This window comes from Moschus berezovskii, chromosome 15 (genome assembly GCF_049115385.1).
Source record: "Moschus berezovskii isolate FMDL1 chromosome 15, NW_MosBer_1.0, whole genome shotgun sequence".
Classification (NCBI taxonomy): Eukaryota; Metazoa; Chordata; class Mammalia; order Artiodactyla; family Moschidae; genus Moschus; species Moschus berezovskii.
In genome coordinates this window covers 74,677,422-74,700,537 of record NC_142474.1, presented here as the reverse complement: position 1 = coordinate 74,700,537, position 23,116 = coordinate 74,677,422, and the positions used below count along the sequence as shown (strand labels likewise).

At 40.1% G+C, this 23,116-nt stretch overlaps 1 protein-coding gene across 21 annotated transcripts in view; it reads left to right on the top strand.

Moving 5' to 3' along the window:
* The window catches only part of LOC148775483 (ankyrin repeat domain-containing protein 26-like), a 131,835-nt gene that overhangs the window by 47,064 nt on the left and 61,655 nt on the right, over nt 1-23,116 (top strand). For 20 of the 21 annotated variants that reach the window (XM_088844212.1, XM_088844213.1, XM_088844217.1 and 17 more), the window contains 10 exons: nt 12-42; nt 2,232-2,292; nt 2,382-2,572; nt 10,293-10,422; nt 10,718-10,779; nt 12,153-12,240; nt 14,760-14,788; nt 14,883-14,955; nt 17,402-17,650; nt 18,689-18,771. In XM_088844212.1, the coding sequence (XP_088700338.1) occupies nt 12-42; nt 2,232-2,292; nt 2,382-2,572; nt 10,293-10,422; nt 10,718-10,779; nt 12,153-12,240; nt 14,760-14,788; nt 14,883-14,955; nt 17,402-17,650; nt 18,689-18,771 (997 nt within the window). The remainder of the gene's footprint in view (nt 1-11; nt 43-2,231; nt 2,293-2,381; nt 2,573-10,292; nt 10,423-10,717; nt 10,780-12,152; nt 12,241-14,759; nt 14,789-14,882; nt 14,956-17,401; nt 17,651-18,688; nt 18,772-23,116) is intronic. The other variant, XM_088844224.1, reaches the window with a different exon arrangement.

Genomic DNA, 23,116 nt, shown 5'->3' with positions numbered 1-23,116 from the left:
TTTTTTTTTAGGCCTGCAAGGAAAACAGCATATGAAAAGAAGGTATAGTAAAATGAAAAAAATTAACTTTAACATATATTATTCTCTAAAAAATACTCCGTAAAAGGAATAGTGGCAAAATAGAACATCTTCCTTTGTTGAAGAGACATTTACTTTGCAAACATAATTTAGAAACTCTGTTGATGAAGTCATCCTTTTGATAAAAACCTGTTCTTTTAAGAAGCCTCTGCTTTTGCTTTGATAAAGGGATTTATCACCTTTGTACACTGGGTGTATTTTATACATATTTTAAGGACATTGTGAAACAGTATTGTTCATGTGTAGGTCAAAGAACAAAGTGATCACCTGAATTCCCTTGATGATTTAACTCAGTCATCTGAAACTGCTTCCGAGGATGGCGACATGCTTTCCTCTAAAAATTCCCCGTTGCCATCTGGCAGGTGGCTGAGGGTCGTGGACCCCTCCCTCTGTGCCCGTCAGCCCTCCAGTCCACCTGCCCCGTGAACAGCTCAGAGCTGGCTCTAGCTTTCCCAGCTGAGTTCTCCCTCACAGTAGAGTCCTCCAGGACGGGTGTGGTTAACTGGCATCCTCGAGAGGCACAGGAATGCTCTCCGTGGATTTTTTCCAGCAGTTGGTAGAAGCCAGACACTCTTGAAGTTGATTGTCCTTCATTCTGCAGAGTTCTCGAGTGGCATCTCAGAGCAGAGGAGTTCACTCCCCCAACCGATGTCCCTCTCAAACACGGACTGGGTCCCATCCCCGAGGTCCTAGCCGCAGATCTGCCACAAGGAAAAGCTCTCGGGAAGAACTGAGACAGTAGTTATGTTAAGGAAGGAGGTCCTGCATATCAAGGAAATAAAGAAAAAATACGTGAAAAGTAAAGGGTTACAGTATTTTTGTCAGTGTCCACCAAATGTGAGATGAGAATTTTAGGTTAAAATTTTTGACCTTTTTAGCCCCATCTTGTGTTCCATTAAATGTTTCTCTTCAAGCCATATGTCCTCCTCAGAATTTTGATTACCAGTTCTTTTCCCAGTGAATAGTTAGGAATATTTGTTAATCAATTTTTCTCTCTCTCAAGTAATACTTTACAACATTCAGGTACTGACTGATGACCATGTGGGGCTAATCGAGTGACATTGTTTATAGTGGCAAAATTCAACTCTGATGCGGTAGTGTATATAAACAAAAAGTTTCACAGTAATACAGATCAGTGTACTAGGGCTATATTATGAACCAAAGCCTCTGTCTTAAATATGTTTTATATAAATGTATGTTGATATTTTCATAAAACTTGAAGAATATTATAGATGCATAATTTATATATTAATAAAAGCATATAAAATAGAGGCTTTGTTCATAGTATATCCTTAGGAAACCTGATATATTACTGATCTGTTGTATATGGATTTTAAATGTATGTGTTTTTCCACAAACCTTTTTATACTTATTATATTTTCCTTAAGTTTGTACTTGACTAGGAATGTCTCTGTTTCTTTTCCCTCCTCCACTTTTTTAACTGTTAACCTCATTTTTCCTTGCAGAATACTTTTCTTCAGGGTCTGTTCTTTCCGTGCATCTCTCTCTGCGTCTATTGTGAACATGTTTGATTACGGCGTTCTGTTTAGTGTTTGTGGCTTTCATTCGTGATCATTTCCCTACAGGTTTACTCTTGTTTTTTTTTTTCCCTTTTTCTTCGAAGGAGCCGAATGGAAACAATCATTTGTCTTTAGTTGTTTAACAAACAGAATAGAAGCAGCGTATCCTGTTTGCACTTGTAACTTATCTAAATAAGGTTCTACTGTAATCTAAACTTTCATATTTGCTTTCCCAAGTGATAATTCATGCATATAGAAATCATGCAAGCAAATTTCAAAATATAGCAATGAATTTAAATGCCTTAGTTTTTCAATAGTACTCTAAACTACTCCCAGGGATAAATGTTTTTTCTAGAACATTTTGGCAGAGCAAATAATCTAGTGGGTGTCATGGTATTTGTCCAGCAGCCAGTTAGGGGTAAGGAGAGGAACATCCGGGGCTTCTGATGTCATCTGTCACAGTGCTTACCCCATGAGAAGGACAGTCAGTGGCAGAACTGGGGTTTGAATCCACATCTGAATGACTGCAGAGCCTGTGCTCTTTGTGTTCGATCAGAGAGGAATGGGGGAGGTTATAATTCTTTTATTCGAGTTGATACTTGTCATTCTTCAAGCTCTTATTTTCCTCTCCAGCATGTCCCGAAATCAAACTCAGCAAGGCTAACGGAGGCTTTTCAGCAATCCAAGAGAAACAGTAAGTTATTTGAAGACTGTCCTCCTGGTGTTCTTCCCTGATTTGAAACGACCCAGGTTCTCATGTACTTTCTGCTTTCACTGTATTAGAATGTGGCATTGTGAGGCCAGGGAGTACCACCTTCTCTGAGGACAAGAATTCTGATCGTGAAATTGGAGACATGGTTGAAACCTTTCCCAAAACATCACCTGGAGTCCAGGGCTTCTCCCATCCTGCCTTCCCAAGGCCTGAGCCTCTTCCAGAACCACTCAGGACTCCCGCAGGCCTTGGTCTAGCAAAGGTTAGTTGTTTTGTTTTTAACTCTGTCTCCCCTGTAGTTTCTCACACACCGTTCCCTTGATCCTTATGATGAGAAAAAGGATCCCACCGCGGAAATGGAAGACTTCAAAGTCACGATACAAAATGATGTGATAAGAGCAATATATCTGCATGATTCAGATTTATAAATGTTGGCATACTAAGTGTGCCATTAGGAACGAAACAAATTACAAAGCAATTAGGAAAAACAGCTAGAAGAATATGAAGCTGGGGAGGGTGATAAAGGGGAAGAATTCATTTAAAAAAGATAAGATGAATAGGAGATGGAATGAAGGTCAAGATGATACAGATTATTTTACAAACACAACAGAAATAGTGGGGGTAAGTCGGATGAGGTACTCTATGTTATGAGATGAATTATTTCCAATTCCACTTAGGAGAAAGTGAGGTTGTGAAAACTCAATACTTATACTCTTCTGAATGACATATAGCTGATTTTTGTGAAGAACTGAAAGAACATTTGCTCCTTAGCTGTTTTGGTGGTTGTCTTTGAGGTTGGTGGTGGTTTTTGTTTTTTTCTTTCATTGAAGTGTAGTCATTTACAATACTGTGTTAGTTTCAGGTGTATAGCAATGTGACTTGGTTACGCTTGTATATGTATATATCTATATTGAATATGGTTCCCTCTGGAAGTTCATTTCAATTTGAAGTGAGTTCTCTTTTTAAAAAAATTCTCACTTTGAAACTAATGAAGCGATGTCTTCTATTTAACCTACAAAACTTTAATTCATATGCAGTTCTAGATGAGCTCAGTTTTAGGCCTTAGCAGATAAATTAAGAAGTTGTGGCCCTTCTGTTTCTTGTGGTTACTAACTTAGTGTTTGATACATACTTAATGTACTTAACTAATTTATCTTATTGTTTGGTATAATCTTGGTGGAGGTTTTGGATCTTTTTGAAAATAAAGGGGAAATAAATAAGCATTTTATCTTGTCTTTTATTGAAATTTTAATTTATAATTATATACATGAGATTCTTAAACTCTCTTCATGACATGAGACAATTTAACCTGCAACAGTCTTAAAGAAAAAATGTAGAACTTCCCCCCGCGCCCCTCCTGCCGAGAGATTCTGATTTATCTTTTCCAAATATCTGCAAGTGATGGGCAATTACATCCATTAAATGAATGAAGTCACAATTCATGATTTTTTTCTTATGTAGACTACTTGTTATAAAATCATAAGGAAAGAAGAATTACCAACAGACTTTATAAAATTATCTCAGAAAGATAATGTTTTACTTTTTAAAATATCTCTAGTAATATGTATATTCCATTTTAAGAATTTTATTACAAAATAAAATTTAAAGAAGTAATTTTTTAAGTTAAGTTATTTTTAAGTTAGGTTTCAGTTTTAAGAAACTTTATTAGCTTCAATATGTATAGGTGTTAAATTAGCATGTCAGTTCTTTGTTATGCATGTTAAACTAAACTGCAAATTCTTCCATATCTAAAACTCACCCATCCTGGTTGCTTGATGTTTTCAACTCATTTGTTTCTTTCCTGATGTGAATATTTATCCTGCTTGATAGTCATAGATGTATTTGAAAACTTTTAAATCTCCGACTTGGATAATCATAGTTTTACTAATTTTCGTACATCCAAATTGTTGCTTCAGTCTTTATCTGCCATTGCAGAAGGCATAGATAAAAAATCAGAGCCGTTAGTGTGCCTTTTATAGGGAAATAAGAAGAAAACGATGAAATTTTCAAATAAATGGGGTTTTTATAAAATGTATTTATTTTTTAATTGAAGGATAATCGCTTTACAGAATTTTGTTGTTTTCTGTCCGACATCAACAAGGATCAGCCATCAGTACACCCAATGTCCCCTTCCTCCCAAACCCTCCTCCCATCTGCCTCCCCATCCCACCCTTCTAGATCGTCACAGAGTCCCTTTCTGAGTTCCCTGGGCCATACAGCAAATTCCCATTGGCTGTCTATTTTACATATGGAATTGTAAGTTTCCATGTTACTCTTTCCATCCATCTCACCCTCTCAGTCCTCCCCTCCCCCCATGTCCGTAAATCTGTTCTCCATGTCTGTTTCTCCATTGCTGCCCAGGAAATAAATTCATTGGTACCTTTGTAGATTCAGAATTTTTGTAGATTCCATATCTGTGCGAATAGTATATGATATTTATGTTTCTCTTTCTGACTTGCTTCACTCCGGAGAATAGGCTCTAGGTTTGTCAGCCTCGTTAGAACTGACTCAAGTGTGTTTCTCTCTATGGCTGAGTAATATTCCATTGTATGTATTGTTCTAGTTGTGTGAAAGATGCCACTGGCAATTTGAAAGTGATCACACTGAATCTGTAGATTGCATTTGGTAGTATAGTCATTTTCACACTATTCATTCTTCCTACCCAGGAAATTGGAATCTCTCTCCACCTGTTTACGTCGTCTTTCTTTTCTTTCCTCGGTGTCTTAGAATTTTCCGTAGACCGGTCTTTTGTCTCCTTAGGTCGGTTTATTACTAGATATTTTATTCTTTTTGTTGCAGTGGTGAATGGGACTGGCTCATTAATTTCACTTTCTGGGTTTTCATTGTTCGTATAAAGGAATTCAAGTGATCTCTGTATCATACAACTTTGCTAAATTCATTGTTTAGCTCTAGTAATTTTCTTTTACTAGAAAATAGATAGTTTCTTTTGGGTTTGCTATGTGTAGTACCATGTCATTTGCAAAAGTGAGAGTTGTACTTCTTCTTTTCAGATCTGGATTCCTTTTCTTTCTTTTTCTTCTCTGATTGCCATAGCTAGGACTTCCAAAACCATGCTGAGTAATCGTGGTGAGAATGGACAACTTTTGTCTTGTTCCTGATCTTGGAGGGAATGCTTTTCATTTTTCCTCATTGAGAATAGTGTTTGCCGTGGGTTTATCCTATATGGCCTTTACTGTGTTGGTGTAGGTTCCTCCTGTGTCCATTTTCTCGAGGGCTTTTGTCATAAACAGGTGCTGAATTGTGTCAAAGGCTTTTTCTGCCTCTATTGAGATGATCATATGGTTCTAAGTTTTCAGTTTGTTAAGATGGTGCATCACATTGAAATTGGTTTGTGTATATTGAAGAATCCTTGCATCCCTGGCATGAACCCCAGTTGATCATGGTGTATGAGCTATGGAATGTGTTGTTGAATTGTGTTTGCTAGAATTTTGTTGGGGATTTTTACATCTGTGTTTGTCAGTGATAGTGGCCTGTAATTTTCTTTTTTGGGTTGTCTCTGCCTGGTTTTGGTATCAAGGTGATTGTGGCCTCATAGAATGAGTTTGGAAGTGTTCCTTCCTCTGCAGTGTTTTGGAAGAGTTTCAGAAAACTAGGCATTAGCTCTTCTCTAAATGTTTGATAAAATTCTCCTGTGAAGCTATCTGGCCCTGGGCTTTTGTTTTTGGGAGATTTTGGATAACACCTTCTATTTCAGTGTTTGTAATTGGCTTGCTTGTAATTTTTATTTCTCCCTGATTCAGTTTTGGGGGGTTGAATTTTTCTAAGAATCTGTCCCTTTCCTCTCAGTTGTCTCTCTTATTAGCATGTTGTTGCTCATAACATTCTCTTATGATCCTCTTCATTTCTGTGTTGTCTGTTGTAACCTCTCCTTTTTCGTCTCTAATCTTGTCAATTTGATTTTTCTCCCTTCTGTTCTTGATGAGCCTGGCGAGCGGTTTGTCCATTTTGCTTATCTTCGCAAAGAACCAGTATTTTGTCTGATTAATCTTTGCTATGGTTTCCTTCATTTTCTTTTTCATTTATTTCTGCTCTGATCTGTACCCTTTCTTTCCTTTGGCTGACTTTGGGGGGTTTTGGTTCTTTTTCCAGCTGCTTTAAATGTAGAGTGTTGCCTGTTCAGTGCTTTTCTTGTCCTTGAGGTAGGATTGTGCTGCTATCGACTTCTCTCTTCAGTTCAGTTCAGTTCAGTTCAGTCGCTCAGTCGTGTCCGACTCTTTGCGACCCCATGAATCACAGCACGCCAGGCCTCCCTGTCCATCACCAACTCCCGGAGTTCACTCAAACTCATGTCCATCGAGTTGGTGATGCCATCCAGCCATCTCATTCTCTGTCGTCCCCGTCTCCTCCCGCCCCCAATCCCTTCCAGCATCAGAGTCTTTTCCAGTGAGTCAACTCTTCGCATGAGGTGGCCAAAGTATTGGAGTTTCAGCTTTAGCATCAGTCCTTCCAATGAACACCCAGGATTGATCTCCTTTAGAATGGACTGGTTGGATCTCCTTGCAGTCCAAGGGACTCTCAAGAGTCTTCTCCAGCACCACAGTTCAAAGCATCAATTCTTCGGCGATCAGCCTTCTTCACAGTCCAACTCTCATATCCATACACGACCGTGGGAAAAACCATAGCCTTGACTAGACGGACCTTGGTTGGCAAAGTAATGTCTCTGCTTTTTAATATACTATCCAGGTTGGTCTTAAAAGTGCTTTTACTGAATCCCGTAGGTTTTGGGTGGTCGTGTTTTTGTTGTCATTTGTTTCTAGGAATCTTTTGATTTCCCTTCTTATTTCTGTAATGACCTTTTCGTTATTTAGTAATGAATTGTTTAATCGCCATGAGTTTGTGTTTTTTGCCGTTTTTTTTTTTCCTGTAGTTGATCTCTAGTCTCATAGTCTTGTGGCCAGAGAAGATACGTGATATATTTTCAGTTTTTAAAATTTCCTGAGGCTTGATTTGTGTCCCAAGATGCGGTCTGTCCTGGAGAGTGTTCCATGTGCAGTTGAGAACAAAGTGTATTCTGCATTTGGATGGAAAGTCATGAATGTATCAGTTGGGTCCTTTGGGTCTAATAAATCATTGAAGTTTTGGCTTTCTTTATTGATTCTCTGTTTGGATGATCTGTCCATTGGTGTAAGGGGGGTGTTAAAGTGCCCCAGTATGACTGTGTTGCTATTGAATTCTCCTCTTATGTCTGTTAGTGTTTGCCTTGTGTATTGAGGTGCTTCTATGTTGGGGGCATAAATATTTCCAATTGTTATGTCTTCTTCTTTGATTGATCCTTTGGTCATTATGTAGTGTCCTTCTTTGTCTCTTATAATATTCTTTATTTTCAAGTCTATTTTGTGTGAAATAAGGATTGCCACACTGGCTTTCTTTTGGTTACCATTCAAATGGAATATCTTTTTCCATCCATTTACTTTCGGTCTGTATGTGTCTCTAGGTCTGAAGCGGGTCTCTTGTGGGCAGTATATATTTGGCTGTTGTTTTTGTATTCATTCAGCTATTCTGTGTCTTTTGGTTGGTGCGTTGAATCCACTTACATTAAAGTAATAATCGATCTATATGTTCCTGTTGACATTTTCTGAATTGTTTCGGTTTTGCTTTTGTAGGTCTCTCCTTTCTCTTGTGTTTACTGGCTGTAAATCCCTTTAGCGTTTGTTGTGAGGCTGGTGTGAAAGTGAAAGTCACACAGTCGTGTCCGACTCTTTGTGACCCCATGGACTGTCCATGGAATCCTCTAGGCCAGAATACTGGAGTGGGTAGCCTTTCTCTTCTCCAGGGGATCTTCCCAACCCAGGGATTGAACCCAGGTCTCCTGCATTACAGGCAGATTCTGGGCCACAAAGGGTGGTTTGGCAGTGCTCAGTTCTCTTAACTTTCGGTTTGTCTGTAAAGCTTTTGATTTCTCCCTCCATTTTGAATGGGATCTTTTCAAATAGGCTTTCTATTTCTTTCTTATGTCATAGTAGTACTTTAAACTGCCTCATAATTCCATCCTCACATAAGCATTTCTCTTCGACAAATTAAAACTTGTCTTTTAAGGTCATTTAAAAGAGAGTCTTCTTGTCGCATCTTGAATTGGTGTTGTACAATTAAACCTTTTCATTGAACTTAAAAATGCTTATTATGGTAATATGACAGAAACGAGTATTTGCATATATTTATAACAGTATATTTTTATATCCTTGAAACATGTTGAAATATATAATTGACAATTTTAGCCTCACAGCTTTCTTCCCATGGTATTGTTTTATTTTCAAAAGTTCAGAATTCTGCCTAGGTTTGCATTAATTATACCAGGTTAGTATCTTTTACAAATAATTATCTTTACAGTATATGTTTTACCTGAATAAGTTTATCTATGTCTAATTCAAATGTATTTACCCAACTCCTTTCTTCTGAGTCCCTTGCACGCCTCAAAATAATTTATTACACCCCAAACTGAAGGCATTGTCCCTGACGCTTCCCTCATCCCTGACTCTTTGTAAGCTATCCCTTCATCTGTCCTCCCCATCTTAGAAAATCCTGGACTGCAAACTTCCTTGAAAATGCCACCTCCAGTCACTCAGGAAGTTCAGTATTTTCTGCCTGCTTATCATTTGTCATATCTTGTCAGCATAACTCACTGTCTCCCCTATAATCTTGAAATATTCCTTTCTAGTTTTGCTACCCTGAAGTTCTTTTTTACGTTGCTGCCAGAGTAACCTTTCTAAAATATACTTGTCAATCTTTTCATTCCTCCTGGCTCTGCAGTTTGTTTTAGAATGACTGTTACCATGTTTATTTGGCTGTTTTTAAAGCCAAATTTGCTTTTTAATTCCAGTTTCATGGACACTTTGGGTGATGTACAGCGTCTATTGTGCTTACTGTCCACTCTGGAGCATTGCTTATAGGTTTTTTTAAATTGTATTTTAAATGCTCTCCTGTAAAATACGGTCATATTTTCTACTTCCTTCAATCTCAGTCTGAATTTGGCTCTAAGGAGTTCATGGTCTGAGCCACAGTCAGCTCCCGGTCTTGTTTTTGCTGACTGTATAGAACTTCTCCATCTTTGGCTGCAAAGAATATAATCAACCTGACTTTGGTATTGACCATCTGGTGATGTCCATGTGTAGAATCTTCTCTTCTGTTCTTGGAAGAGGGTGTTTGCCATGACCAATGCGATCTCTTGGCAAAACTCTATGAGCCTTTGCCCTGCTTCATTCTGTACTCCAAGGCCAAATATCCAAATAGGGAAAGGGGTACATCAAGGCTGTTTATTGTCACCCTGCTTATTTAACTTATACACAGAGAAGTACATCATGAGAAACTCTGGGCTGGATGAAACACAAGCTGGAATCAAGATTGCCAGGAGAAATATGAATAACTTCAGATATGCAGATGACACCACCCTTATGGCAGAAGGCAAAGAGGAACTGAAGATCGTCTTGATGAAAGTGAAAGAGGAGAGTGAAAAAGCTGGCTTAAAACTCGACATTCAGAAAACTAAGATCATGGCATCCGGTCCCAACACTTCATGGGAAGTAGATGGGGAAACAGTGGAAACAATGACAAGCTATATTTTCTAGCGCTCCAAAACCACTGCAGACGGTGACTGCAGCCATGAAATTAAAAGACACTTGCTCCCTGGAAGAAAAGTTATGACCAATCTAGACAGCACATTAAAAAGCAGAGACATTACTTGGCCAACAGAAGTCTGTTTAGTCAAAGCTATGATTTTTCCAGTAGTCATGTATGGATATGAGAGTTGGACTATAAAGACAGCTGAGCGCCAAAGAATTGATGCTTTTGAACTGTGGTGTTGGAGAAGACTCTTGAGAGTCCCGTGAACTGCAAGGAGATCCAGCCAGTCCATCCGAAAGGAAATCAGTCCCAAATATTCACTGGAAGGACTGATGCTGAAGCTGAAACGAATGAATATGTTTTCTGAAGCTGGGTTTTTGTTTTATATTGTCTTGTTTTGACAGGAAGGAGCCACAAAGCCAGATCTTGTTGAAAAAGAAAGTGATGCTGATATTATTGAAAGGGCTCCCCAAGAGCAAGCAGATCATGACCATTTGACTTCTGTTGATAGAGCACACAAAAATAATAGAAGTGGTAAGTCAGTGAATGCCTGTGAATGTTTTCTGTACTTAAAAGCAAATATAAAGACATGTAAAGGGTATAGATCCAAATATGATATCCATTTCAAGTACATTTTTTTGCTCTCTTTCTTCAGACGTGTCCCACCTACTACCAAGTTTTTCTACTTGAAAATGCTTCAACCCTCTGAAATTCTTTTCCACTGCTTTATTTTATGGGAATATTTGTGGATAGAGATAGACTTACACATGTCTTTACAATTCGTAGTAGTGACTGTTCTCATTCATATATCTGTGACTGCATTTTACAGACATGATGTCAGCCGTAGGATTGGGAGAAGAGAAAGATATAGAATCACCTTGGGATTCTGAGGTACTGTCTTCTGTTATTATTTTGAAATGTAAGCCCTGAGTAATATAAGATCATGAAAGCGGGAGATGCTGTGACTTTCTCACCTTTGCATTTCCCTATCAAAACTCTTTTCTTACTTCTAACCTATATTAAATAAAATACTTCTGTGCTAAATACTAGCACATAGTACACTTTTGTTCATTTGTAAGATTCACCTAATGAAGTCAGCGTAGTACAGAAACCAAGGCTTGGATATCATAAGGAATCCATTGAAGTTACATTTATTTGAAAATTGAAACATTATTTCAGGTCAGTCCATGGCCAGATGTTTCTTTGTTTTATATCTGTGTGTGTGTGTGAATCGCCTCTTTTTTAGTGTGTGTGTGTATCGCCTCTTTGTGTGTGTGTGTGTGTATCGCCTCTTTGTGTGTGTGTGTGTGTATTGCCTCTTTGTGTGTGTGTGTGTGTGGCCTGTGTTTTAGATTCTTTCCCATATGGGCCAGTGCAGAATGTTGAGTAGCGTTCCCTGTGCTATACAGTAGGTCCTCATTAGTTACCTATTTCATACACAATAGCCTGCAGTGTGTGTCTGTCAGTCCAAGTCTCCCAACCAAATGTATGTACATGTGCACGTGTAAAACTGCTAGAGAGGGTCGGAGAGAAACAGGTCGAAATGTGGTTTTTTTATCAGTTGGACCTTGAAAGATAGTGCTTGACACTGGAAGGTGTTACTGTGTGTGGATTGTCAGGTTAATCTGGAAGAAACATTTGAAGAGAAGCAAAACCATGGGGAATAGTAATAAATATGTGGGGTTATAATAACAGCAGTTGCTTTAGCAATGTTTTAATAAGTACAAACCATTTTGAATTGTTTAAGTAGCAAGGGGACTTCCCTGGTGGCTCAGACGGTAAAGCATCTGCCCACAACGTATTAGACCAAGGTTCAATCCCTGGGTCGGGAAGATGCCCTGGAGAAGGAAACGGCAAGCCACTCCAGTACTCGTGCCTGGAAAATCCCAAGGATGGAGGAGCTAGGCAGGCTACAGTCCATGGGGTTGCAAAGAGTCGGACACGATTGAGCGACTAAACTGAAGTAGCAGGGCAGGGTGCTTTTATGGCAGCCGTACTTGAGGTAACAGAAAGTAACCGTGCCCTGTTTGAAGGTGGCAGCTATGGAAGGAGATCGGAAGGGCCTGATGTCTTCGTTGCTGGCAGCCACTGCCTGGTGATCCAGCGGTGTATGAAGTCAGCATGCAGGTTCTGTCATTTGGCAGCTGTGAGATCGTGGCAAAACCTGTCTTAACTGGGTTAAATGTAGGCGGTTTTTAAAAGTAGGGTGTTTTCTTAAGAAGACATTAGGAAAGCTTCATGGAACTCAATATTCATTTTCACAGAGTATCTCTGAGAGCGTTCCACGGAAGTGTGTGGATCATTTATCTGGCGATCAGAGAGGAAAAAATATATTAAATGGACAAGTAGACGGTAAGAACTGTATTTTGTAGAAAGGTTATTTGACAGAATATTGATTTAAAATGGGAATATTGTAACAGGCAATAAAAGCAAAAGACAGCAAACACCTGTCACCTGCGCAGTGAGGCAGAGGACGAGAAGAGGAGGGAAACTGTCTCATCGGGTGTCGGCCACAGGTTAAACTGAGAATCCAGTTTCAGGAGCTGCGTTACTCGTTCCTGGACTTCTTGGGAGGTCCACAAGTTAAGACTGTCCAGTGCAGGGGTGTAGGTTTGATCCCTGGTCAGGGAACTAAGATTCCGTGTGCCACATGGACAACAGAAACAATTACTAGTTCTGTTTCAAGATACTCTACAACCAAAGGAAGGTCGAGAAGTCAGAGGAAAGAGGGAATGAAGGATGAGAGAGGCGGAGGGTGCAGGGAGGAAATGAAGGCAAAGGAAGCAAGGGCCTATGGGGAAGGTGGCCATAAGTAAGATAGGTCTTTAGAAGAAGGGAGAGTAATTGACACAGACGGTGAATATGAAGTGGGCTTCCGGCACCAAAACGTGTCAGAGAAGAACAGCAAAGTTCCCCCCTCTTCCTGTTGACTTGTTATTAGGAAGACACTCAGAAGTGCGGTCCCTGGGTGTGCAGAGCGGGTTGTCATCCTCTGGGGGAGCTTGGGGGTAGGTGCTCAGCTGTAATGGGAAATGCTGCTGCTTTGTAGGATGGTGTCAGAACAAGAGAGCTGGAAAGGAGGAGAGAGCAGGGGGCGTGATGGGGAGACCAAGGAACCCACAGCCTGATAGAGAGTCCACTGGAAAGTTTCCAACTGGTAACGCAGTTTCAGTTTGGGGGGAAGTGTTAGAGTGAGGAGTTGAGGCTGAGATTTCAGGAGAATGAATGAAGTGGAAGTCATGTAGAAGCAGACTCCGCATAGACTAGAGTTTCTCAAATGTTAATTAGTCGCCTGGACACCTTGTGGGAAGTGCACATGCCGAGCAGGAGGTCTGAGTTTCTGCATTTCTAACAAGCTGTCTGAGTAGCAAGGGTGTTGCCTTGCGTTTAGAGAAATCTGGAAGAAGAGCATTGGCTGGTGCAGGCCTAACAGGATCAAGGAAAAGCATTGTTTTATGTTTCTCTCTGAGCGTGTCTATAGCCAGAGGGAAGCAAAGAGTCGAAGGAGCACGTTAAGCAGGGAGGGAGAAAGCAGTGGTGGGGATGATCCACAGGAAGAGTGTAAAGGGAAAGAATTCAGACCACGAGTCCAAAGGTTCCCCTTCACAGAGGAAGGACCCTAGTGAAAGGACCAAAGGACGAAAGCAGGGCTTCAGGGAGGCGAGTTTGGAGTTGATGAGGAACCTTGAGAGAACTCCTTCCAGAGGCTTCCATGTATTTGCCCTGAAAAGAGATAAGATCATTGTTGTTCCCGACAATACTACGGGAGGCAGGAGGGGGTGCTAGAAGTAGGGTGAACCCCAGCTACTCCAAGTAACGATAGACATCAAAGATATATGTTGTACTGCTATTTGTGATCCAAATTAGATTAATTTGAATATGGAGGGATTGACTATTTTTAAGATAACTGATTTTTTGACAGTTGTTTCACAGAAATCCTTTTAAGCGTTAGCGTGATGTACCCAACCAAACTAAGTTTTGAAACAAAACAGATTGATAGGGTTCATTCCCTAAATGTTAGAATTGTTATTTTCAATAAATACCTACACTGATTTTAAAACATGCAGGATTTTTAGCATCTAATAATTCTGTGTCAATTGAGTTGATTATTTCCCTTTGATCATTGTATTTCAGTGTTGAGAATTTATTGTACATTATTTCGTAGGTGTGTCTTATATAGCCTTCTTGCATGAGCGGATTGAGAAATTTTAAGATGGCTAAACTAGAGGAGCCAAGACATGCAGGCATACCAGTAGCCCACATGGGTATGGGGAAAAAAATGAATATTTTTATGAACAATTTTCTACAAGTGTATATCCGAGCTACTCGGTTCATTACTCTTTCTCTGATGAGAAATGAATTATACATTGAGCTGAACTGTCATCCCAACGGTGCACTTCTTAAATGACTGGGCAGATTGAAGAACATGTTAAATCCTTGTAGTATAATGGTGTAAATGGTACTGCTGTATTGCATTCAAGATACACTGTTGCATTTTGCCATCTGTTTTCACCTTTGTCTTCTTGGGGTCATGGTTTGCTCCTCTGATTAAGATCCATCTTCTCCTCATCAGTCAGCATGTTCACGTTGGTCTGTGTGCTCTTTGGTATTTTCTAAGTTCATTGAAAACATGATGTTACTTTTGAAATTTTACTGCCTGTTTAGGTAAACCTGTATTCCTAATTTTTCTTCACTATCTGTAATGGATTCATATGTCTGTCTTGCCGGTGTCCTAACATCCCCCTAAAATCAAGACACTGAAACCAAATGTATTCAGTGTCAAGGCTGAGCACGAGGATTCTGCTCGGTACTAACTCTGCATGAATGTAATTACATGTAATTAATTAACTCTATGTCCCTTTGCCTTTTAGATCCTCCTGAGAAATGTCTTAATGTGAAGGTAAAAACATTTATGCATTTATCTTGAATTATGAACTGTGGATTGTATCATATGTACATTATTTATTAATCAACTTGTTTCCAAACCCATTCAGCCTGCAGTCGGAGTGAAGGATTCTGTTCCTAATAAAACAGCCGGAAAGAAGGGTCCACAAACATCTAGTTCAGGTAAATTTTGTGATACACACTTAACCCTGGCTCCTACATTGCAGGCAGACGCTTTACCATCGAGCCATCAGGGAAGTCCCTTCTGGAAAGAGGGACACTGAAATATTTGAAATGCTAGCTCTTCATACTCCTAACTTCTCTTTGCAAACTTAATAGCAGAATTGGACATACATAAGGCAAATGTTTTTGTTGGTATCCATGTTTTGAAAGGTAAGATATTTACAAGCATATGAACAAGAAATGTTTAAAATGTAAGCTTGAACTCAAGATGTTTCTGTATATGTTTCGATACCCTTAAGTTCTCAGTTTGGAATCTCTATACTCTCAGGAGTTCTCAGAGATTAATTATTAGACCGTAAGATTTTTCCACTGTCCAAAAATGCTTATTTGAACTCTGACCTTTACTTAGAGTAAAGGTTCACTTGCTAACCTGTCAGTTGTATTTCAGCTGATAATTATTTCATTTTAGTGTCGTTACACAGATGAATGTAGGCCGATCAGATGTTTTGATAAGCAGACTCTGTGTGTGTGTGTGTTTGGTGTCTTTGATTATTACAAGTAGGGGGAGTAATCATCCCTTAGATTCGATAGACATAATCTTTGAAAACAGCGAATCTGAAAGTTTTCAGCTTTAGCATCCTTTTATACTTCTAGAAATTATTGAGCATTCCAAGGAACTTTGTTTAAGTCTATTGTGGTTCAATAAAACTGAAAACCTTAAAATACAGGCACACACAATCATAGTTGCTGATTCCATTAGTCCTCAGTGCTGTGATAGCACATCTCGTGTCTCTGAAGAAGTCCACTGTGCCCGCAGAACAGAATGAGAATGGAAGGAATGTTTACTGTTGTTGTGAAAATAGTTCTGACCTCTTGGACCCCCTGACCCGATGGGTCTCTGGACTTCAGCGATTCTGAGGGGACACTTGAGAACCCCTGTTTTAAACCATTGAAGTGGTTGGATGTGAAACGGTAAAGGGGCCCTTGTGTTGACACATGGTTTTAAGTTTCCTTTTTACATTTCTTGCTTGTTCCTTTGACTTCTGTTAAGAAATTTAGATCTGACAGTTTTAGTTTTTTGTGGTGTATTCATTCCTGTCTCATGTCCCTCTGTGCTCTTTGGATCCAGTGTGGTCCTACACTTACCTATTTTCACATGGAAACCATTAGTCACACACCAGGCTGTCATTTCATTTATCATATAAGTTCATGATGTTTCGTTTCATTTCATTTCATTTCAGTTCATTTCAGTTCATTTTATTTATCATATAAGTTCATGATGTTTTTCTTTAGTCGCTAAGTCGTGTTCAGCCACTGCGACCTCATGGATTGTAGCCCGCCAGGATCCTCGGTCCAAGAGATTTTGCAGGCAAGAGGCAAGAATGCTGGAGTGGGTTGCCATTTCCTTCTGCAGGTTATGATGTTTATCCAAGGCTTTAAAAATGAGTGAAGACATTTGTCCATTGAGGAAGGACCGTCTCAGTGAAATTAAAGTTGTTGTTGGTGGTGGTGGTGCTCAGTCGCTGAGCCGTGCCCGACTCTGTGACGCCATGGACTGTAGCCAGGCCTCTCTGTTCCTCACCAGCTCCTGGAGTTCGCCCAAGTTCCTTTCCATTGAATCAGCGATGCTGTCCAGCCATCTCATCCTCTGCCGCCCCCTTCTCTTCCTGCCCTCCCCTTCTCATCCTGCCCTCAGTCTTTCCCAGCATCAGGTGCCTTTCCAGTGAGCCAGCTGTTCGCATCAGGCGCGCCAAGTGTTGAAGCTTCAGCGTCAGCATCAGTCCTTCGAATGACTATTCAGGGTGGATCTCCCTTAAGATTGACTGGTTTGATCTCTTTGTTGTCCAGGGGACTCTCAAGAGTCTCTCCAGCATGACAATTTGAAATCATCAATTCTTCGGTGCTCAGTCTTCTTTATGGTCCAGCCCTCACATATGACTACTGAAAAAACCAGAGCTTTGCCTGTACGGACCTTTGTCAGCAAAGTGATGTCTCTGCTTTCTAATATGTTGTCTAGGTTTCTACCATTAGTTAAAGTAGTACCATTCATTAAAAGTGTTTTGAAAACCATGGTCTCTAGAACACACAATATTGTCATGCAAAATTAAAGGTAAAATAAATTAGAGATAAATTTTGTTAATAAAATATTTGTATGTTCAAGGAAAATAATAATAAAGTTCTTATGAAATACAGAGTATGTAATAAAGATTGGGTGACTCAAAGTAATACTGGAAAAGAAAACGTAGAAGCAGCGAGACACGCTAGTTAACATCTCTTCATGAATGACAGTGACACGTGGGATAGCGTAACCTCTAAAGGAGTACTGAATTTGAGGGGAAGGAGCACGTGGAACTGATTCTCTGAAGAAAGCCTTTGTACGAGGTAGGCAGAGTTGTATTCTGCCTCAGATCCTGATCCATGGAGACTTTGTTTTCACATTTTTCAGATTGGGATTCGACTAGCTCGAGCCTCAGTAGGGAGACTTGTCAAAGAGCCGGGCATTTGAAAGTTGATGATCAGCGTCCGTTGGTGTCCCAATCAGTGACCAAAAATCAGTCGGCACCCACAGAACTCGGACTGAAGACCGTACCAGATAAAGAAAAGATGAAAAAGGCAGCGGTGTTTCTGGTAGGGAATTCCACGCCCCATCACCTGTGCCAGTCTCCGCTGCCAAAGAACAGAGAAAGCAAAGAAGGTAATGCAGAAGCCCAGGGCACTCAGCCACGCGCCCCCTGGGCACGGCCTTACCGTCCTTCTGACGGTTCCGGATCAGATTTTGTGGCAAAGTCTACCTTAGCTGACTCCTTTTATGCAACCTGCAGCCAAACAATACCTCTTAAGGTGCTTGCATTCTCCCTCTGACCATAGTAAAGAAATAACAAAGAGAGTTTGGAGGAAGCAAGTTCATTTAGGCTAGTGTTTAGCATGCGTCTCAGCGTGGGTAGCAGGACTATATTTAGAACTTTGGGACTCTTTGTGAGACCTCGGTAGACAAGTAATTATTGAAAAATAATTAAGAATATTTATACTAAGGAGATTTTTAACAGCTTGTCCTCTGCAGTCTAGAAGCTAAGAGGATAGACATGTGAAGAAATAGTTTACAGTTCAGATGTATGTCTATCACTGGAGAAGTCTATAAAGATACCCTAGAAAAATCTACAAAGTACTAAGGTAGCTACAAGGAAAGGGACAGCTGTTTATCTGGGGAAAGACAGCTGTAATCAAGGGCAAGTCACAAAGCAGGTTGAGTCTTAAAAGATGAAAAGTAATTCGTCAGAAGAGTCCAGGGAAGCATTTCAGATGAAGGAATTGATAAAAGCGTACAAAGTAAGAGGAATTTCGTAAACTAAGAATAATAATGCAGTTGAGGCTTGGCGTGTTGTTGAAAAGGTACTGTGATGAAGCAGAGAAGAGAATATACTGTGGCTTTATATGTCTGTCCTGCATTTTGAAATTTTGTTTGGTTTCTGATTGTTTTTTTCACGGATGCTTGGATGAATTCATGAATGAATCTTTGAGATGTTTATGTGCCTGTATCCTGGTGACCTCTGGTAGTTCCCAAATGGTTTGTTGAAGCTTTTGATCATTGGAAGGATTTCTTAAAGAAGTAAATATTCATCTGAAGACAAGATGAACTTAAGTTGTCACTTGATACACTCTTTTAAGTCTGTGTTTTAAATAAAGATTATGTCTTTTATCTAAATATTCTAAGTAATTTTACCTAAACATGCAGATTTGTCAGGAGAACTAGACTTGGACGTGATATTGGAGGAAGAACAAGAAAAACTTGATGGAGATGAAAGGAACCATTCACAGGTAAGTAAAACTATAAATTCAAATTTCTGGTTTACTACCATTTTCTTTGCTTTAGCAACACAATCCGGTGTGTAACAGAGTCCATAACAAATAAAGTGCCTTTCACAATTATCCTTTTAGAATTGATAGATAATAATTTAATAGTTTTCTAGCCCTTTAACTATACAACTTAAAATGCTGTTAGAATCTATTATACTTTATAGTTTGTCTTTGGAATTGAGGGGAAAAAGTTCCTGACTTGTTTACTTCTTCCATTTTTATAACTTCATTACATGATTAAGGTGATATCAAATACTGAATCATAAGGTTAAGCAGTTGAAATTACGAACAATATGACGGCCTCTGACCTAGATACGTGTAAAGAGAAATCATTCCCAGTGGCTCATGGTTTTCCGTTGAAATCGCCAGTCACTGATGCCGAGATGAAAGATTCATTCTACCTATCATCTCAGCATGATTGACTTGGGATGAACATTCAGGGAGAGAGTGGGGTCCTAGAATCAACCAAGTTGCCTCTTAAGAGAATCGAACCTTCTAGATTGGACCTTTGTTTTTAGAGTACAAATAATAACATTCTAATTTATTTCAGGGTGGGAAGTCAGTAGATATTATGAAGAATGCTTTATCCCCTTTCTTTGGTGAATATTAGAACATAATATTGGAGAAGGCGATGGCACCCCACTCCAGGACTCTTGCTTGGGAAATCCCATGGACGGAGGAGCCTGGTAGGCTGCAGTCCATGGGGTCAGTAAGAGTCGGACAAAACTGAACGACTTCATTTTCACTTTTCACTTTCATACATTGGAGAAGGAAATGGCAACCCACTCCAGTGTTCTTGCCTGGAGAATCCCAGGGATGGGGAAGCCTCGTGGGCTGCCGTCTGTGGGGTTGCACAGAGTCGGACACGACTGAAGTGACTTAGCAGCAGCAGCAGCAGCAGCAGAACATAAGATAACTGAATGCGGGGGCTTCCTGGGTCGCTCAGCTGGTCAAGAATCTGCCTGCAATGCAGGAGACCCCGGTTCAATTCCTGGGTCGGGAAATTTCCCTGGAGAAGGGATCGGGGACCCACTCCAGTATTGTTGGGCTTCCCTGGTGGCTCAGACAGTAAGGAATCCGCCTGCAGTGTGGGAGACCTGGGTTCAATCCCTGGGTTGGGAAGGCATGGGTTGAGGAGGGTGTGGCAACCCACTGAAGTCTTCTTGCTTGGAGAACCCCCATGGACAGAGGAGCCTGGTCGGCCTCAGTCCTTGGGGTCACAGAGTCAGACACGACTTAGCACACACATAACTGAATGTAAGCAGGTGATATGTATTGATGTATAACTCTATCATAATATATAATTTGCGTTAAAATTTAGGAATTGGTTCCTCTGTCTGATCAGTGTTAATTGATTTTAGCTCCTGGTCATATAAAGATATTTTATTAATTCTCCAGATATTAGTCCTTAAAACGGAAAACCAAAAATCTTAATGTAAGGTCGGACCTCGGTGGCCATCTTGGCCTCTTGTCCTTCCCCTCCTTCCTTTTTTCCCCGCTGGTGGAAAAAACGCTGACTGTTGTGCTCTGTTCCCTCATTCCCTCCCCCACTGCTTGAGTGTCCTTGATATAGCGGTTCCTGGTAGAAATCAACCCTCTCCTAACCTCCCCCTACTGTCCAGAAACAGCATTCTGCCCAGAAACAGCAAAAACTATTTCACTGCGTCAGCACAACCTTGAGCAGACCGGGCAACCAACCCAGTCTTGCCTCCCCGGCTAACTGACCTATGAGGGACCACCACTCCAAATCTTGCCTTATCGGGAAAAATTTCGCTGTTTCTTCCTGTAAAGCTATAGAAGCTGCCTCTTGCCTTTGTTCGGGCGCGGACTTCCTCGACCTAACTTACCTGGGTCCGGGAACCCCGCCAGGGAGCGCCTTGCCATGAAAGCTTGTTAAATCACCTGTTTGGTGTCTGAGTTCTTTTATCTAACATCATTGGGCCGTTTTGACCTTACACTTAACAGACATGCTGTAGGGACTCCCTGTATATGGTGTAGTGAGGTGAAATATTTTTAAGGGAAGAAGCATTTAGAACATTAAAAATCATCTAATTCATTTTTGGTAGATTTCACATGTATGCATTGTTTAAATCAATCACACAGTTGCAAAATTGGGTTTGTGAGTGAATGTTTTTCTCCTATTTTTGGGTAAGGCAAGTTATTTTTCACTTCTTAGTTGTGATCTGGTGATTTGTGAGTAGTTACATATAAATTAAGAAGTTTAACAGTGAAATTTTAATAATTTTCTGACTTTTCTTTATCCATACTGGATTAGTTAAAAATTATATTATTTTGCACTCATGTACCCTGCCAGAAAAGACACCTGAAAATCAACCAGTTAATTTTCCACTCTTGCAGCTGCAAAAGTTGCCTCAAGAACCGGCAATGAATAAGGAATGTTGTAGACAGGACAGATCTGTACGTTCAGGGCCTCCTTATGTGGAGAAGTATGAAAACATGTGGATCAAGCAAGGCAAATTAGAATGGAAGGAGAAGTTAAAACCATCACAAATGAGTTAAAGCAGACGTTAGGTGAAATTTGTGAGAAATACAAAATTATTATTTGTCCTCAGGAAGAGTCACTACATGATCACCCTAAAGAAGGAACAAACAGAAAGGAAATACCTCCTCACATGACAAATAATACACCTGATGGTGGGGAGAAAGATGCATTTGGAGTAGCTGTCTCTCTAGTATTCCAAGTATGTCCTCAACAAAAAGAACCCAGTCTCGAAAATGTTTTTTCGTCGAATAAACTGTGGGTCCCCGGGATACGCTTGTCAGTCACCTTCAAGGCTTGGTTTCAGTGAAAATAAAATAGACCTTGAAAGTGATAAACTAGATATTGAACATGTGTTTATCAAAAATGAGGAGAGTTTTTATAATGATGTAGAAAATAAAAAAGTAGGGAACCAGGTAGTTACATTTGAAGTGAAAGAAGACTAAGAGTTTGATATGAAAATATCAGACAATACGAGGCAAAATCCCACTAGTCGGAAATTAGACATCGGACAGACACATCAATCTAGTCTGTGGCTTGTCTGCTCCGGTAAGATGAAATACGTAATTCAAATAAAAACTCACGGTACTCCTGCTGTCGTTAACAATACTGATAAGAAAACCAAACCTATACAGGACTGGTTCCAGAAGCTACTGCATGCAGGTAATTGCAGTGCTAGTGATGATGAAAGCGTGGGACCGAATTAGAAAATGGGAACTCTTCTCCACCGAATAGTCACAGAGCATCCAAAGTGTATCTCAATGAAGAACTGCAGAAGGATATGCAGAGGTTTAAGAACACAATAGACATGGTACAAGTAGTGTTGTTAGCTTTGGAAAAAGAGACCATTCAGCTTGCAAAAGAGGTAGAGGTTCATTTGCTCTTGCTTTGGTTTCTCCCTTTCTGGATGATCTGGTCCATTTTGATTTTCTGCTTATGCATAAAGTGGGGTCATCTAAATAGGTACTTGTGTAGAAATAGATTATTTCTGCCATCCAAATAATAGGAATTCAGGAAACTGTTTTCATGGCTTTTGTCCTTCAATCAATCTAATTCTGTCTCTGTCAGTCTTTCATTTGGACTGGGAAACTCATTTACCTACACACCATGTAACCGCCTGAGCCAGAATAAGCACCGAGGAAAGTGTTCAAGGAGTATGAGCAACTAGGGTTTTGCAGTGTGTGTGTGTTTGTTTAACTTTGTTGGCTTAAATATACGTTGCATTTCCACAGAATGGGAAGAAAGCAGAGACTGCGAGAAGGGACAGAAACACACATTTCCTCTAATCTCTTCCTTGTGGTTGAATATGTGTGACCTTCTCTGCTTTCCTCAGTCCCTGGGCACTTAGATATCCAACATGGCCACTTCAGGCTGTTTTTAATCACCACTCTCAGATGTCTCTTTTGAGAGAGTCCTCTTCACTATGTTGTTTACTAAAATGTAGTAAGTTTTGACATGTGTGATTTTGTCACATAGGTAGTATATGTGTGTGTGAGAGTTGGTCAGTCGTCTCTGATTCTTTGCGACCCCATGGACTGTGGCTGGCCAGGGTCCCCTGTCCATGGATTTCTCCAGGCCAGAATATCATTGGTGTGGATAGCCATTCCCTTCTCCACGGGATCGTCGCAACCCAGGGATCGAAGCCAGGTCTCCTGCATTGAAAGCAGATTCTTTAACATCTGAGCCACCAGGGAAGCCAATAGGTAGTATACACCCTCAGCAGAAAAAGAAAAAGAATCAAGTGTGTATCTCCAAAGAAAAAACTGATGTTTGAGATGCTGTGAGATATTTCTTTCTTCCATAGTA